Source organism: Oncorhynchus mykiss, chromosome 6 (genome assembly GCF_057628025.1).
Source record: "Oncorhynchus mykiss isolate SJ-2025 chromosome 6, ASM5762802v1, whole genome shotgun sequence".
NCBI classification, from domain to species: domain Eukaryota; kingdom Metazoa; phylum Chordata; class Actinopteri; order Salmoniformes; family Salmonidae; genus Oncorhynchus; species Oncorhynchus mykiss.
In genome coordinates, this window is record NC_143027.1 from 1,415,001 (window position 1) to 1,433,849 (window position 18,849).

The 18,849-nt window shown below is 43.4% G+C and overlaps 1 protein-coding gene across 1 annotated transcript in view; it reads left to right on the top strand.

Moving 5' to 3' along the window:
- The window catches only part of LOC110525061 (transducin-like enhancer protein 4), a 122,720-nt gene that overhangs the window by 77,002 nt on the left and 26,869 nt on the right, over nt 1-18,849 (top strand). The window contains exons 6-8 of the mRNA XM_036979170.2: nt 6,408-6,482; nt 8,919-9,168; nt 11,770-11,786. Coding sequence (XP_036835065.2) covers nt 6,408-6,482; nt 8,919-9,168; nt 11,770-11,786 — 342 coding nt within the window. The remainder of the gene's footprint in view (nt 1-6,407; nt 6,483-8,918; nt 9,169-11,769; nt 11,787-18,849) is intronic.

Below are 18,849 nucleotides of genomic sequence, written 5' to 3' on the forward strand. Positions count from 1 at the left end.
GAAAACTGTATTTTTTGTGAAGAATCAACAACAAGTGGAACGACATTTATTGGATATTTCAAACTTTTTTAACAAATCAGAAACTGAAAAATTGGGCGTGCAAAATTATTCAGCCCCCTTAAGTTAATACTTTGTAGCGCCACCTTTTGCTGCGATTACAGCTGTAAGTCGCTTGGGGTATGTCTCTATCAGTTTTGCACACCGAGAGACTGACATTTTTTCCCATTCCTCCTTGCAAAACAGCTCGAGCTCAGGGAGGTTGGATGGAGAGCATTTGTGAACAGCAGTTTTCAGTTCTTTCCACAGATTCTCGATTGGATTCAGGTCTGGACTTTGACTTGGCCATTCTAACACCTGGATATGTTTATTTTTGAACCATTCCATTGTAGATTTTGCTTTATGTTTTGGATCATTGTCTTGTTGGAAGACAAATCTCCGTCCCAGTCTCAGGTCTTTTGCAGACTCCATCAGGTTTTCTTCCAGAATGGTTCTGTATTTGGCTCCATCCATCTTCCCATCACTGTTTGACAGTGGGGATGGTGTGTTCAGGGTGATGAGCTGTGTTGCTTTTACGCCAAACATAACGTTTTGCATTGTTGCCAAAAAGTTCAATTTTGGTTTCATCTGTCCAGAGCGCCTTCTTCCACATGTTTGGTGTGTCTCCCAGGTGGCTTGTGGCAAACTTTAAACAACACTTTTTATGGATATCTTTAAGAAAGGGCTTTCTTCTTGCCACTCTTCCATAAAGGCCAGATTTGTGCAATATACGACTGATTGTTGTCCTATGGACAGAGTCTCCCACCTCAGCTGTAGATCTCTGCAGTACATCCAGAGTGATCATGGGCCTCTTGGCTGCATCTCTGATCAGTCTTCTCCTTGTATGAGCTGAAAGTGTAGAGGGACGGCCAGGTCTTGGTAGATTTGCAGTGGTCTGATACTCCTTCCATTTCAATATTATCGCTTGCACAGTGCTCCTTGGGATGTTTAAAGCTTGGGAAATCTTTTTGTATCCAAATCCGGCTTTAAACTTCTTCACAACAGTATCTCGGACCTGCCTGGTGTGTTCCTTGTTCTTCATGATGCTCTCTGCGCTTTTGACGGACCTCTGAGACTATCACAGTGCAGGTGCATTCATACGGAGACTTGATTACACACAGGTGGATTGTATTTATCATCATTAGTCATTTAGGTCAACATTGGATCATTCAGAGATCCTCACTGAACTTCTGGAGAGAGTTTGCTGCACTGAAAGTAAAGGGGCTGAATAATTTTGCACGCCCAATTTTTCAGTTTTTGATTTGTTAAAAAAGTTTGAAATATCCAATAAATGTCGTTCCACTTCATGATTGTGTCCCACCTGTTGTTGATTCTTCACAAAAAAATACAGTTTTATATCTTTATGTTTGAAGCCTGAAATGTTGCAAAAGGTCGCAAAGTTCAAGGGGGCCGAATACTTTCGCAAGGCACTGTATACAGTGTTACAACGATGTTCAAATGGTTAAGGCTACACAAGGGAAAATAAATAAGCATAAATATGGGTTGTATTTACAATGGTGTTTGGTCTTCACTGGTTGCCCTTTTCTTGTGGCAACAGGTCACAAATCTTGCTGCTGTGTTGGCACACTGTGGAATTTCACCCAGTAGATATGGGAGTTTATCAAAATTGGATTTGTTTTCGAATTCTTTGTTGATCTGTGTAATCTGAGGGTAAAATGTGTCTCTGATATGGTCATACATTGGGCAGGAGGTTAAGAAGTGCAGCTCAGTTTCCAACTCATTTTGTGGGCAGTGCGCACATAGCCTGTCTTCTCTTGAGAGCCATATCTGCCTACGGCAGACTTTCTCAATAGCAAGGCTATGCTCACTGAGTCTGTACATAGTCAAAGCTTTCCTTAATTTTGGGTCTGTCACAGTGGTCAGGTATTCTGCTGCTGTGTACTCTCTGTTTAGGGCCAAATAGCATTCGAGTTTGCTCTGTTTTTTTGTTAATTCTTTCCAATGTGTCAAGTAATTATCTTTTTGTTTTCTCATGATTTGGTTGGGTCTAATTGTGTTGCTGTCCTGGGGGTCTGTGGGGTCTTTTTGTGTTTGTGAACAGAGCTCCAGGACCAGCTTGCTTAGGGGACTCTTCTCTAGGTTATTTTCTCTGTAGTTGATGGCTTTGTTATGGAAGGTTTGGAAATCGCTTCCTTTTAGGTGGTTGTAGAATTTAACAGCTATTTTCTGGATTTTGATAATTAGTGGGTATCGGCCTAATTCTGCTCTGCGTGCATTATTTGGTGTTCTACGTTGTACACGGAGGGTATTTTTGCAGAATTCTGCATACAGTCTCAATTTTGTGAAATCTTGGTTGGTGAGCAGACCCCAGACCTCACAACCATAAAGGGCAATGTGCTCTATGACTGATTCAAGTATTTTTAGCCAGATCCTAATTGGTATGTTGAATGCTATGTCCCTTTTGATGGCATAGAATGCCCTTCTTGTCTCTCAGATCGTTCACAGCTTTGCGGAAGTTACCTGTGGCGCTGATGTTTAGGCCAAGGTATGTGTAGTTTTTTGTATGCTCTAGGGCAACGGTGTCTAGATGGAATTTGTATTTGTGGTCCTGGCGACTGGACCTTTTTTGGAACACCATTATTTTGGTCTTACTAAGATTTACTGTCAGGGCCCAGGTCTGGCAGAATCTGTGCAGAATATCTAGGTGCTGCTGTAGACCCTCCTTGGTTGGTGACAGAAGCACCAGATCATCATCAAACAGTAGACATTTGACTTCAGATTCTAGTAGGGTGAGGCCGGGTGCTGCAGAGTTTTCTAGTGCCCGCGCCAAATCGTTGGTATATATGTTGAAGAGGGTGGGGCTTAAGGTGTATCCCTGTCTCACCCCACGACCCTGTGGGAAGAAATGTGTGTGTTTTTTGCCAATTTTAACTGCACACTTGTTGTTTGTGTACATGGATTTTAAAATGTCGTATGATTTACCCCCAACTCCACTTTCCATCAATTTGTATAGCAGACCCTCATGCCAAATTGAGTCTAAGGCTTTTTTGAAATCAACAAAACATGAGGTGACTTTGCCTTTGTTTGGTTTGTTTGTCAATTAGGGTGTGCAGGGTAAGTACATGGTCTATTGTAAGGTAATTTGGTAAAAAGCCAATTTGACATTTGCTCGGTACATTGTTTTCACTGAGGAAATGTACGAGTCTGCTGTTAATGATGATGCAGAGGATTTTCCCAAGGTTGCTGTTGACTCATTTCCCACGGTAGTTATTGTTATTGGGGTCAAATTTGTCTCCACTTTTGTGGATTGGGGTGATCTGTCCTTGGTTCCAAATATTGGGGAAGATGCCAGAGCTAAGGATGATAGATGATGTTGAAGAGTTTTATTATAGTCAATTGGAATTTGTTGTCTATATATTTGATCATTTCATTAAGGATACCATCAACACCACAGGCCTTTTTGGGTTGGAGGGTTTGTATTTAGTCCTGTAGCTCATTCAAGGTAATTGGAGAATCCAGTGGGTTCTGGTAGTCTTTAATAGTTGATTCTAAGATTTGTATTTGATCATGTATATGTGTTTGCTGTTTGTTCTTTGTTATAGAGCCAAAAAGATTGGAGAAGTGGTTTACCCATACATCTCCATTTTGGATATATAATTCTTCGTGTTGTTGTTTGTTTAGTGTTTTCCAATTTTCCCAGAAGTGGTTAGAGTCTATAGATTCTTCAATTACATTGAGCTGATTTCTGACGTGCTGTTCCTTCTTTTTCCGTAGTGTATTTCTGTATTGTTTTAGTGATTCACCATAGTGAAGGCGTAGACTCAGGTTTTCCGGGTCTCTAGGTTTTTGGTTTGACAGGTTTCTCAATTTCTTTCTTCGATTTTTGCATTCTTCATCAAACCATTTGTCATTATTGTTCATTTTCTTCAGTTTTCTATTTGAGATTTTTAGATTTGATAGGGAAGCTGAGAGGTCAAATAGTCTACACCTTCACTATTACAGTGGAAAGTTTTACCCAGGAAATTGTCTAAAAGGGATTGAATTTGTTGTTGCCTAATAGTTTTTTGGTAGGTTTCCAAACTGCATTCCTTCCATCTATAGCATTTCTTAATTTTACTCAGTTCCTTTGGTTTTGATGCCTCATGATTGAGTATTGATCTGTTCAAGTAGACTGTGATTTTGCTGTGGTCTGATACGGTTGTCAGTGGGCTGACTGTGAACGCTCTGAGAGACTCTGGGTTGAGGTCAGTGATAAACTAGTCTACAGTACTACTGCCAAGGGATGAGATATAGGTGTACCTACCAAAGGAGTCCCCTCGAAGCCAACCATTGACTATGTACATACCCAGCCTGCGACACCATCTGTCTCTACCTCCCCCTGTCTCTATCTCCCTCTGTCTCTATCTCCATCTGTCTCTATCTCTATCTTCCCCTGTCTCTATCTCCCTGTATCTCAATCTGCCTATTTCTATCTCACCGCTGTCTCTATCTCCCTCTGTATCTATCTCCCTCCGTCCCTGTGTCTCTGTCTCCCTCTGTCTCCATCTCCCTCTGTCTCTGTCTCCCCCTGTATCTGTCTCCCTCTGTCTCCGTCTCCCTCTGTCTCCCTGTGTCTCTGTCTCTGCCTCCCTCTGTCTCTGTCTCCCCCTGACTCCCTGTGTCTCTCTCTCTCTGTCTCCCTGTGTCTCTGTCTCCGTCTCCCTTTGTCTCTGTCTCCCCCTGTATCTGTCTCCCTCTGTCTCCGTCTCCCTCTGTCTCCCTGTGTCTCTCTCTCTGTCTCCCTGTGTCTCCGTCTCCCTCTGTCCCCCTGTGTCTCTGTCTCCGTCTCCCTCTGACACTGTCTCCCCCTATCTCTGTCGCCCTCTGTCTCCGTCTCCCTCTGTCTCTGTCGCCCTCTGTCTCCATCTCCTTCTGTCTCCCTCTGTCTCTGTCTCCCTCTGTCTCCCTCTGTCTCTGTCTCCCCATGTCTCTGTCTCCCTCTGTCTCTGTCTCCCTGTGTCTCTGTCTCTGTCTCCCTCTGTCACCCTGTATCTCCCTGTGTCTCCCTGTGTCTCTGTCTCTGCCTCCCTCTGTCTCTGTCTCCCCCTGACTCCCTGTGTCTCTCTCTCTCTGTCTCCCTGTGTCTCTGTCTCTGTCTCCGTCTCCCTCTGTCTCCCTGTGTCTCTCTCTCTGTCGCCCTCTGTCTCCGTCTCCCTCTGTCTCTGTCGCCCTCTGTCTCCATCTCCTTCTGTCTCCCTCTGTCTCTGTCTCCCTCTGTCTCCCTCTGTCTCTGTCTCCCCATGTCTCTGTCTCCCTCTGTCTCTGTCTCCCTGTGTCTCTGTCTCTGTCTCCCTCTGTCACCCTGTATCTCCCTGTGTCTCCCTGTGTCTCTGTCTCTGCCTCCCTCTGTCTCTGTCTCCCCCTGACTCCCTGTGTCTCTCTCTCTCTGTCTCCCTGTGTCTCTGTCTCTGTCTCCGTCTCCCTCTGTCTCTGTCTCCCCCTGTATCTGTCTCCCTCTGTCTCCGTCTCCCTCTGTCTCCCTGTGTCTCTCTCTCTGTCTCCCTGTGTCTCCGTCTCCCTCTGTCTCCCTGTGTCTCTGTCTCCGTCTCCCTCTGACACTGTCTCCCCCTATCTCTGTCGCCCTCTGTCTCCGTCTCCATCTGTCTCTGTCGACCTCTGTCTCCATCTCCCTCTGTCTCTGTCTCCCTCTGTCTCCCTCTGTCTCTGTCTCCCTCTGTCTCCCTCTGTCTCTGTCTCCCCATGTCTCTGTCTCCCTCTGTCTCTGTCTCCCTGTGTCTCTGTCTCTGTCTCCCTCTGTCTCCCTCTGTCTCCCTCTGTCACCCTGTATCTCCCTGTGTCTCCCTGTGTCTCGCTCTGTCTCCGTCTCCCTCTGTCTCTGTCGCCCTCTGTCTCCGTCTCCCTCTGTCTTGCTCTGTCTCTGTCTCCCTCTGTCTCTGTCTCCCCATGTCTCTGTCTCCCTCTGTCTCTGTCTCCCTCTGTCTCTGTATCCCTCTGTCACCCTGTATCTCTGTCTCCCTGTGTCTCTGTCTCTGTCTCCCTCCGTCACCCTGTATCTCCCTGTGTCTCCCTGTGTCTCCCTGTGTCTCTGTTTCCGTCTCCCTCTGTCTTTGTCTCCCTGTTTCCGTCTCCCTCGGTCTCCCTGTGTCTCTGTCTCCGTCTCCCTCTGTCTCTCTGTCTCCCTCTCCCTCTCCCTCTGTCGCTCTGTCTCCCTCTGTCTCCGTCTCCCTCTGTCGCTCTGTCTCCCTCTGTCTCTCTCTCTCCCTCTGTCTCTCTGTCTCTCTGTCTCCCTCTGTCTCCGTCTCACTCTGTCGCTCTGTCTCCCTCTGTCTCTGTCTCCATCTCCCTCTGTCTCTCCCTGTGTCTCTGTCTGTGTCTCCAACTCTCAATGTCTGTATTTCTGCGTGTATCAGCACCAGCAGCAGGTGGTCCAGGCGGTGGAAAGAGCAAAACAGGTCACCATGGCTGAACTAAACTCTATCATCGGGGTATGTCTACACACACACACACGCACGCACGCACCTTGTGGGGACCAAACTATTGATTCCCATTCAAAACCTTAACGGCAACCTTACCACCAAACCCATAACCCTAATTGTTACCACTAAGCAATGTCCCCACTTGTACAAATGTTTTACTACGATACAGTATTACATATGGAGCTGTAGATTACATACACTACATGACTAAACGCATGTGGACACCTGCTAGTCGAACATCTCAGTCCAAAATCATGGACATTAATATGGAGGTGGTCCCCCCTTTGCTGCTACAACAGCCTCCACTCTTCTGGGAAGGCTTTCCACTAGATGTAGGAACATTGCAGCTATAACAACCTCCACTCTTCTGCTAAGTCATTAATATGGAGTTGGTCCCCCTTTGCTGCTATAACAGCCTCCACTCTTCTGCTAAGTCATTAATATGGAGTTGGTCCCCCTTTGCTGCTATAACAGCCTCCACTCTTCTGCTAAGTCATTAATATGGAGTTGGTCCCCCCTTTTCTGCTATAACAGCCTCCACTCTTCTGAGAAGGCTTTCCACTAGATGTTGGAACATTGCTACTATAACAGCCTCCACTGTTACGGTGCGTGAATGAGGACCCAAAAGCGAATTAACGTAAACAGAGCTTCTTTAATAACAAAACAAAACGTAGGCTCAGATGGACCGGCAGGTTCCGACAGGACAGGACAAGGTTGCAGCAAACATGACGATAGTCTGGTTCAGGCATGAACAACACAAACAAGAATCCGACAAAGACAGGAGCAGAAACAGAGAGAGATATAGAGGACTAATCAGAGGGAAAAAGGGAACAGGAGGGAAAAGGGGTGACGAGGTAGTTAGGAGGAGACAAGGCACAGCTGGGGAAAAGAGGGGGAGAAAAGGTAACCTAACAACGACCAGCAGAGGGAGACAGGGTGAAGGGAAAGGACAGAAACAAGACACAACATGACAGTACATGACATCCACTCTTCTGGGAAGGCTTTCCACTAGATGTAGGAACATTGCTGCTATAACAGCCTCCACTCTTCTGGGAAGGCTTTCCACTAGATGTTGGAACATTGCTGCTATAACAGCCTCCACTCTTCTGGGAAGGCTTTCCACTAGATGTAGGAACATTGCTGCTATAACAGCCTCCACTCTTCTGGGAAGGCTTTCCACTAGATGTTGGAACATTGCTACTATAACAGCCTCCACTCTTCTGGGAAGGCTTTCCACTAGATGTTGGAACATTGCTGCTATAACAGCCTCCACTCTTCTGGGAAGGCTTTCCACTAGATGTTGGAACATTGCTGCTATAACAGCCTCCACTCTTCTGGGAAGGCTTTCCACTAGATGTTGGAACATTGCTGCTATAACAGCCTCCACTCTTCTGGGAAGGCTTTAATATGGAGTTGGACCCCCCCCCACCCCTTGCTGCTACAACAGCCTCCTCTCTTCTGCTAAGTCATTAATATGGAGTTGGTCCCTCCTTTGCTGCTATAACAGCCTCCACTCTTCTGCTAAGTCATTAATATGGAGTTGGACCCCCCCTTTGCTGCTATAACAGCCTCCACTCTTCTGGGAAGGCTTTAATATTGAGTTGGACCCCCCCCCCCCCCTTTGCTGCTATAACAGCCTCCACTCTTCTGGGAAGGCTTTAATATGGAGTTGGACCCCCCCCCCTTTGCTGCTATAACAGCCTCCACTCTTCTGGGAAGGCTTTAATATGGAGTTGGACCCCCCCCCCTTTGCTGCTATAACAGCCTCCACTCTTCTGGGAAGGCTTTCCACTAGATATTGGAACATTGCTGCTATAACAGTTGGAAGAACAGAATCATCTAGAACGTCATTGTATGCTATAGCTTTAAGATTTCCCTTCACTGGAACTAAAGGGCCTGAACCATGAAAAACAGCCCCAGACCATCATTACTCCTCCACCAAACTTTACAGTTGGCACTATGTAGTGTCTCTCTCTCTTAGTGTCTATGTCTCTCTCTTAGTGTCTCTCTCTCTTAGTGTCTCTCTCTGAGTCTCTCTCTCTCTCTCTCTCTTAGTGTCTCTCTCTCTCTCAGTGTCTCTCTCTCAGTGTCTCTCTCTGAGTTCCTCTCTCTCTCTCTTAGTGTCTCTCTCCGAGTGTCTCTCTCTCTCTCTCTTAGTGTCTCTCTCTCTTAGTGTCTCTCTCTCTCTCTCTCAGTGTCTCTCTCTCAGTGTCTCTCTCTCTCTCTGAGTGTCTCTCTCTCAGTGTCTCTCTCTCTTAGTGTCTCTCTCTCTTAGTGTCTCTCTCTCTCTCTCTCTGTGTCTCTCTCTCAGTGTCTCTCTCTCAGTGTCTCTCGCTCTCTGAGTGTCTCTCTCTCTGAGTGTCTCTTTCTCTCTCTTAGTGTCTCTCTCTCTCTCTTTCTGTGTCTATTGTAGAGTGGTAATGACAATGGTGTGTGTGTATTCAGCAGCAGCAGCTCCATGCCCAGCACCTGTGTCATGGCCCTGCCCTCCCGGTGCCCCTCATGACCCAACCTTCTGGGCACCAACCCCCTCAACCACCCCTACCCACCGCGGGCAGCGCCAGCCTCCTGGCCCTCTCCTCTGCCCCCCTACCCACCGCAGGCAGCAGCAGCCTCCTAGCCCTCTCCTCCGCTCTCGCTGCCCATCAGCTGCCCCTAAAGGAGGACAAAAAACACAAGGACAACACCGACAGAGGTAAACACTGAAACTCTACTAGGGGTTACACTAGATAATCCACTTTCCATTCATTTATTTTGTTTTGTGTTTTTGTTTACAGAGACAGTTTTCAGTAGTACTCTCTAATAAAGTCAGGTTGTCTATAACAGGTTTCAGTAGTACTCTCTAATACAGTCAGGTGGTCTATAACATTGAACATTGAAAATAATAATTTGTTCTTAATTGACTTGCCTGGTAAAATAAATAAGTGAAATAATCTGTCTGTAAACAATTGTTGGAAAAATTAAAAAATTGATGTCCTAACCAACTTGACAACACTAGTTTGTCAACAAGAAATGAGTGGAGTGGTTGAAAAACAAGTTTTAATGACTCCAACCTAAGTGTATGTAAACTTCAACTGTAGACTTCAACTGTAGATATAAATGAAATAAATAACAATATGGCGACATCTGCTCCTCACTCACCCAGCCTATTGAGTGAGTGAGGACAGCAGAGTCTCTGCCTATCTTCAGAAAACATCTGAAACCCTACCTCCTCAAAGAGAATTTTAAATAATCCCATAGCACCCCCCTCGCACCACCTCCTCACAACCCCCCCACCCCCCCCAAAAAGCCTTTAATGAACTAACACTAACACTCGCACTTGACTTACCAGTAATAGCTTTGACCTAGCTACTTTGAGGTAAATTGAATTACTATTACTGTGATATATGGTTGTCCCACCTAGCTATCTTAAGATGAATGTAAGTCACTCTTTATAAGACCGTCTGCTAAATGACTATAATGGAAATGGAAAATGAAACAGTGCTATGCTAAGCACTAGTCTAACTCCAGAGTAGCAGTGCTATGCTAAGCGCTAGTCTAACTCCAGAGTAGCAGTGCTATGCTAAGCGCTAGTCTAACTCCAGAGTAGCAGTGCTATGCTAAGCGCTAGTCTAACTCCAGAGTAGCAGTGCTATGCTAATCACTAGTCTACCTCCAGAGTAGCAGTGCTATGCTAATCACTAGTCTAACTCCAGAGTAGCAGTGCTATGCTAAGCGCTAGTCTAACTCCAGAGTAGCAGTGCTATGCTAATCACTAGTCTAACTCCAGAGTAGCAGTGCTATACTAATCACTAGTCTAATGACAGAGTAGCAGTGCTATGCTAATCACTAGTCTACCTCCAGAGTAGCAGTGCTATGCTAAGCGCTAGTCTGACTCCAGAGTAGCAGTGCTATGCTAATCACTAGTCTAACTCCAGAGTAGCAGTGCTATGCTAAGCACCAGTCTAATGACAGAGTAGCAGTGCTATGCTAAGCACCAGTCTAACTCCAGAGTAGCAGTGCTATGCTAATCACTAGTCTAACTCCAGAGTAGCAGTGCTATGCTAATCACTAGTCTAACTCCAGGGTAGCAGTGCTATGCTAAGCACCAGTCTAATGACAGAGTAGCAGTGCTATGCTAATCACTAGTCTAACTCCAGAGTAGCAGTGCTATGCTAATCACTAGTCTAACTCCAGAGTAGCAGTGCTATGCTAATCACTAGTCTAACTCCAGAGTAGCAGTGCTATGCTAAGCACCAGTCTAATGACAGAGTAGCAGTGCTATGCTAAGCACCAGTCTAATGACAGAGTAGCAGTGCTATGCTAATCACTAGTCTAACTCCAGAGTAGCAGTGCTATGCTAATCACTAGTCTAACTCCAGAGTAGCAGTGCTATGCTAATCACTAGTCTAACTCCAGAGTAGCAGTGCTATGCTAAGCACCAGTCTAATGACAGAGTAGCAGTGCTATGCTAAGCACCAGTCTAACTCCAGAGTAGCAGTGCTATGCTAATCACTAGTCTAACTCCAGAGTAGCAGTGCTATGCTAATCACTAGTCTAACTCCAGAGTAGCAGTGCTATGCTAAGCACCAGTCTAATGACAGAGTAGCAGTGCTATGCTAATCACTAGTCTGACTCCAGAGTAGCAGTGCTATGCTAATCACTAGTCTGACTCCAGAGTAGCAGTGCTATACTAATCACTAGTCTAACTCCAGGGTAGCAGTGCTATACTAATCACTCGTCTAACTCCAGGGTAGCAGTGCTATGCTAAGCACCAGTCTAATGACAGAGTAGCAGTGCTATGCTAATCACTAGTCTGACTCCAGAGTAGCAGTGCTATGCTAATCACTAGTCTGACTCCAGAGTAGCAGTGCTATACTAATCACTAGTCTAACTCCAGGGTAGCAGTGCTATACTAATCACTAGTCTAACTCCAGGGTAGCAGTGCTATGCTAAGCACCAGTCTAATGACAGAGTAGCAGTGCTATGCTAATCACTAGTCTAAATCCAGAGTAGCAGTGCTATGCTAATCACTAGTCTAACTCCAGAGTAGCAGTCTCAGTAGCGTACCTACTCCATTGTTAGCCTGTCAGAGTTTAATAGCTCTCCCTGCGCTAATCTGAATGAGTAAACCCAATAAACCCATTTTTGCAGAATGTGTTTTACAGTGACCTGTATGTAAGAGTGTGTGTAGTTATTTGTCTGTATGTGAAATGTTATGGCTTTGGTTTTCTCCCTCTTTCTCACACATTTTCTCTCTCTCTGTCTCTCTGTCTCTGTCTCTCTGTCTCTCTGTCTCTCTCTGACAATCCTTCAGAAAGAGACTCAGTCAAGGTAAGACTTATTTTCCTTCTAATTCTTCTGGTGTCTTGTTAGCAAGAGGGAGGGAAAGAAGGGCGAGAGAGAGAGTTCAGTGTTTAGGTTAATTTGTCTCTAAACGGTCTGCTCTGTTCCACACAGATGAATAAGCAATGAGATAATTAGCATGGCTTTTTTCACAGACTGAGCACGGTGGGCTTACGCACGCACACACGCACACACACACACGCGCACGCGCACACGCACACACACACACAGAGACACAAACACACACAGATAGGGTTAGAGACACACTTTTTCTCTCTCTCACACTATGTAGTGCAGTGTAGTCACAAGTCACTGTAATAATGTTTACATACTGCTTTACTCATCTCATATGTATATACTGTATTCTATTCTACTGTATTTTAGTCAACGCCACTCTGACATTGGTTGTCCTAATATTTATATATTTCTTAATTCCATTATTTTACTTTAGATTTGTGTATTGTTAGATATTACTGCACTGTTGGAGCTAGGAACACAAGTATTTAGTTAGATATTACTGTACTTTTGGAGCTAGGAACACAAGCATTTAGTTATCAAATCAAATCAAATCAAATTTTATTTGTCACATACACATGGTTAGCAGATGTTAATGCGAGTGTAGCGAAATGCTTGTGCTTCTAGTTCCGACAATGCAGTAATAACCAACAAGTAATCTAACTAACAATTCCAAAACTACTGTCTTGTACACAGTGTAAGGGGATAAAGAATATGTACATAAGGATATATGAATGAGTGATGGTACAGAGCAGCATAGGCAAGATACAGTAGATGGTATCGAGTACAGTATATACATATGAGATGAGTATGTAAACAAAGTGGCATAGTTAAAGTGGCTAGTGATACATGTATTACATAAGGATACAGTCGATGATATAGAGTACAGTATATACGTATGCATATGAGATGAATAATGTAGGGTAAGTAACATTATGTAAGGTAGCATTGTTTAAAGTGGCTAGTGATATATTTACATCATTTCCCATCAATTCCCATTATTAAAGTGGCTGGAGTTGAGTCAGTGTCAGTGTGTTGGCAGCAGCCACTCAATGTTAGTGGTGGCTGTTTAACAGTCTGATGGCCTTGAGATAGAAGCTGTTTTTCAGTCTCTCGGTCCCATCTTTGATGCACCTGTACTGACCTCGCCTTCTGGATGATAGCGGGGTGAACAGGCAGTGGCTCGGGTGGTTGATGTCCTTGATGATCTTTATGGCCTTTCTGTAACATCGGGTGGTGTAGGTGTCCTGGAGGGAAGGTAGTTTGCCCCCGGTGATGCGTTGTGCAGACCTCACTACCCTCTGGAGAGCCTTACGGTTGAGGGTGGAGCAGTTGCCATACCAGGCGGTGATACTGCCCGCCAGGATGCTCTCGATTGTGCATCTGTAGAAGTTTGTGAGTGCTTTTGGTGACAAGCCGAATTTCTTCAGCCTCCTGAGGTTGAAGAGGCGCTGCTGCGCCTTCTTCACAATGCTGTCTGTGTGAGTGGACCAATTCAGTTTGTCTGTGATGTATATGCCGAGGAACTTAAAACTTGCTACCCTCTCCACTACTGTTCCATCGATGTGGATAGGGGGGTGTTCCCTCTGCTGTTTCCTGAAGTCCACAATCATCTCCTTAGTTTTGTTGACGTTGAGTGTGAGGTTATTTTCCTGACACCACACTCCGAGGGCCCTCACCTCCTCCCTGTAGGCCGTCTCGTCGTTGTTGGTAATCAAGCCTACCACTGTTGTGTCGTCCGCAAACTTGATGATTGAGTTGGAGGCGTGCGTGGCCACGCAGTCGTGGGTGAACAGGGAGTACAGGAGAGGGCTCAGAACGCACCCTTGTGGGGCCCCAGTGTTGAGGATCAGCGGGGAGTAGATAGTTAGATATTACTGTTGGAGCTAGGAACACAAGCATTTAGTTAGATACTACTGCACTGTTGGAGCTAGGAACACAAGGATTTAGTTAGATACTACTGCACTGTTGGAGCTAGGAACACAAGCATTTAGTTAGATACTACTGCACTGTTGGAGCTAGAAACACAAGCATTTAGTTAGATACTACTGCACTGTTGGAGCTAGGAACGCAAGCATTTAGTTAGATATTACTGTACTGTTGAAGCTACAAACACAAGTATTTAGTTAGATATTACTGTACTGTTGAAGCTAGAAACACAAGCATTTAGTTAGATACTACTGCACTGTTGGAGCTAGGAACACAAGCATTTAGTTAGATAATACTGCACTGTTTGAGCTAGAAACCCAAGCATTTAGTTAGATATTACTGTACTGTTGGTGCTAGGAACACAAGCATTTAGTTAGATATTACTGTTGGAGCTAGGAACACAAGCATTTAGTTAGATATTACTGCACTGTTGGAGCTAGAAACACAAGTATTTAGTTAGATATTACTGTACTGTTGAAGCTAGAAACACAAGCATTTAGTTAGATATTACTGCACTGTTGGAGCTAGAAACACAAGTATTTAGTTATATATTACTGCACTGTTGGAGCTAGGAACACCCACAATAACATCTGTTAAATATGGACTAATAACATCTGATAAATATGGACTAATAACATCTGTTAAACATGGACCAATAACATCTATTACATATGTGAATGGACCAATAACATCTGTTAAATATGGACCAATAACATCTGTTAAATATAGATCAATAACATCTGTTAAATATGTGTATGGACCAATAACATCTGTTAAATATGGGCCAATAACATCTGTTAAATATGGACCAATAACATCTGTTAAATATAGATCAATAACATCTGTTAAATATAGATCAATAACATCTGTTAAATATGTGTATGGACCAATAACATCTGTTAAATATGGGCCAATAACATCTGTTAAATATGTGACGAATAACATCTGTTAAATATGGACCAATAACATCTGTTAAATATGGACCAATAACATCTGTTATATATGGACCAATAACATCTGTTATACATGTGTATGGACCAATAACATTTGATGTGATTTGAATTAGATTAGGACGGGATGGAGAGGTGTGTTTAATATGTTATCTCATGGTCCTCCCCCACTCCATGTTTAATATGTTATCTCATGGTCCTCTACCACTCCATGTTTAATATGTTATCTCATGGTCCTCCCCCACTCCATGTTTAATATGTTATCTCATGGTCCTCTACCACTCCATGTTTAATATGTTATCTCATGGTCCTCTACCACTCCATGTTTAATATGTTATCTCATGGTCCTCTACCACTCCATGTTTAATATGTTATCTCATGGTCCTCTACCACTCCATGTTTAATATGTTATCTCATGGTCCTCTACCACTCCATGTTTAATATGTTATCTCATGGTCCTCTACCACTCCATGTTTAATATGTTATCTCATGGTCCTCTACCACTCCATGTTTAATATGTTATCTCATGGTCCTCTACCACTCCATGTTTAATATGTTATCTCATGGTCCTCTACCACTCCATGTTTAATATGTTATCTCATGGTCCTCCCCCACTCCATGTTTAATATGTTATCTCATGGTCCTCTACCACTCCATGTTTAATATGTTATCTCATGGTCCTCTACCACTCCATGTTTAATATGTTATCTCATGGTCCTCTACCACTCCATGTTTAATATGTTATCTCATGGTCCTCTACCACTCCATGTTTAATATGTTATCTCATGGTCCTCCCCCACTCCATGTTTAATATGTTATCTCATGGTCCTCCCCCACTCCATGTTTAATATGTTATCTCATGGTCCTCTACCACTCCATGTTTAATATGTTATCTCATGGTCCTCCCCCACTCCATGTTTAATATGTTATCTCATGGTCCTCTACCACTCCATGTTTAATATGTTATCTCATGGTCCTCTACCACTCCATGTTTAATATGTTATCTCATGGTCCTCTACCACTCCATGTTTAATATGTTATCTCATGGTCCTCTACCACTCCATGTTTAATATGTTATCTCATGGTCCTCTACCACTCCATGTTTAATATGTTATCTCATGGTCCTCTACCACTCCATGTTTAATATGTTATCTCATGGTCCTCCCCCACTCCATGTTTAATATGTTATCTCATGGTCCTCTACCACTCCATGTTTAATATGTTATCTCATGGTCCTCCCCCACTCCATGTTTAATATGTTATCTCATGGTCCTCTACCACTCCATGTTTAATATGTTATCTCATGGTCCTCTACCACTCCATGTTTAATATGTTATCTCATGGTCCTCTACCACTCCATGTTTAATATGTTATCTCATGGTCCTCTACCAATCCATGTTTAATATGTTATCTCATGGTCCTCTACCACTCCATGTTTAATATGTTATCTCATGGTCCTCTACCACTCCATGTTTAATATGTTATCTCATGGTCCTCCCCCACTCCATGTTTAATATGTTATCTCATGGTCCTCTACCACTCCATGTTTAATATGTTATCTCATGGTCCTCTACCACTCCATGTTTAATATGTTATCTCATGGTCCTCTACCACTCCATGTTTAATATGTTATCTCATGGTCCTCTACCACTCCATGTTTAATATGTTATCTCATGTTCCTCCCCCACTCCATGTTTAATATGTTATCTCATGGTCCTCTACCACTCCATGTTTAATATGTTATCTCATGTTCCTCCCCCACTCCATGTTTAATATGTTATCTCATGGTCCTCCCCCACTCCATGTTTAATATGTTATCTCATGGTCCTCTACCACTCCATGTTTAATATGTTATCTCATGTTCCTCCCCCACTCCATGTTTAATATGTTATCTCATGGTCCTCTACCACTCCATGTTTAATATGTTATCTCATGGTCCTCTACCACTCCATGTTTAATATGTTATCTCATGGTCCTCTACCACTCCATGTTTAATATGTTATCTCATGTTCCTCCCCCACTCCATGTTTAATATGTTATCTCATGGTCCTCTACCACTCCATGTTTAATATGTTATCTCATGGTCCTCTACCACTCCATGTTTAATATGTTATCTCATGGTCCTCTACCACTCCATGTTTAATATGTTATCTCATGGTCCTCTACCACTCCATGTTTAATATGTTATCTCATGGTCCTCTACCACTCCATGTTTAATATGTTATCTCATGGTCCTCCCCCACTCCATGTTTAATATGTTATCTCATGGTCCTCTACCACTCCATGTTTAATATGTTATCTCATGGTCCTCCCCCACTCCATGTTTAATATGTTATCTCATGGTCCTCTACCACTCCATGTTTAATATGTTATCTCATGGTCCTCTACCACTCCATGTTTAATATGTTATCTCATGGTCCTCTACCACTCCATGTTTAATATGTTATCTCATGGTCCTCTACCACTCCATGTTTAATATGTTATCTCATAGTCCTCTACCACTCCATGTTTAATTTGTTATCTCATGGTCCTCCCCCACTCCATGTTTAATATGTTATCTCATGGTCCTCCCCCATTCCATGTTTAATATGTTATCTCATGGTCCTCTACCACTCCATGTTTAATATGTTATCTCATGGTCCTCCCCCACTCCATGTTTAATATGTTATCTCATGGTCCTCCCCCACTCCATGTTTAATATGTTATCTCATGGTCCTCCCCCACTCCATGATTAATATGTTATCTCATGGTCCTCTACCACTCCATGTTTAATATGTTATCTCATGGTCCTCTACCACTCCATGTTTAATATGTTATCTCATGGTCCTCTACCACTCCATGTTTAATATGTTATCTCATGGTCCTCTACCACTCCATGTTTAATATGTTATCTCATGGTCCTCCCCCACTCCATGTTTAATATGTTATCTCATGGTCCTCTACCACTCCATGTTTAATATGTTATCTCATGGTCCTCTACCACTCCATGTTTAATATGTTATCTCATGGTCCTCTACCACTCCATGTTTAATATGTTATCTCATGGTCCTCCCCCACTCCATGTTTAATATGTTATCTCATGGTCCTCTACCACTCCATGTTTAATATGTTATCTCATGGTCCTCCCCCACTCCATGTTTAATATGTTATCTCATGGTCCTCTACCACTCCATGTTTAATATGTTATCTCATGGTCCTCCCCCACTCCATGTTTAATATGTTATCTCATGGTCCTCTACCACTCCATGTTTAATATGTTATCTCATGGTCCTCTACCACTCCATGTTTAATATGTTATCTCATGGTCCTCTACCACTCCATGTTTAATATGTTATCTCATGGTCCTCTACCACTCCATGTTTAATATGTTATCTCATGGTCCTCTACCACTCCATGTTTAATATGTTATCTCATGGTCCTCTACCACTCCATGTTTAATATGTTATCTCATGGTCCTCCCCCACTCCATGTTTAATATGTTATCTCATGGTCCTCCCCCACTCCATGTTTAATATGTTATCTCATGGTCCTCTACCACTCCATGTTTAATATGTTATCTCATGGTCCTCTACCACTCCATGTTTAATATGTTATCTCATGGTCCTCTACCACTCCATGTTTAATATGTTATCTCATGGTCCTCTACCACTCCATGTTTAATATGTTATCTCATGGTCCTCTACCACTCCATGTTTAATATGTTATCTCATGGTCCTCTACCACTCCATGTTTAATATGTTATCTCATGGTCCTCTACCACTCCATGTTTAATATGTTATCTCATGGTCCTCTACCACTCCATGTTTAATATGTTATCTCATGGTCCTCCCCCACTCCATGTTTAATATGTTATCTCATGGTCCTCTACCACTCCATGTTTAATATGTTATCTATGGTTTAATATGTTATCTCATGGTCCTCCCCCACTCCATGTTTAATATGTTATCTCATGGTCCTCTACCACTCCATGTTTAATATGTTATCTCATGGTCCTCTACCACTCCATGTTTAATATGTTATCTCATGGTCCTCTACCACTCCATGTTTAATATGTTATCTCATGGTCCTCTACCACTCCATGTTTAATATGTTATCTCATGGTCCTCTACCACTCCATGTTTAATATGTTATCTCATGGTCCTCTACCACTCCATGTT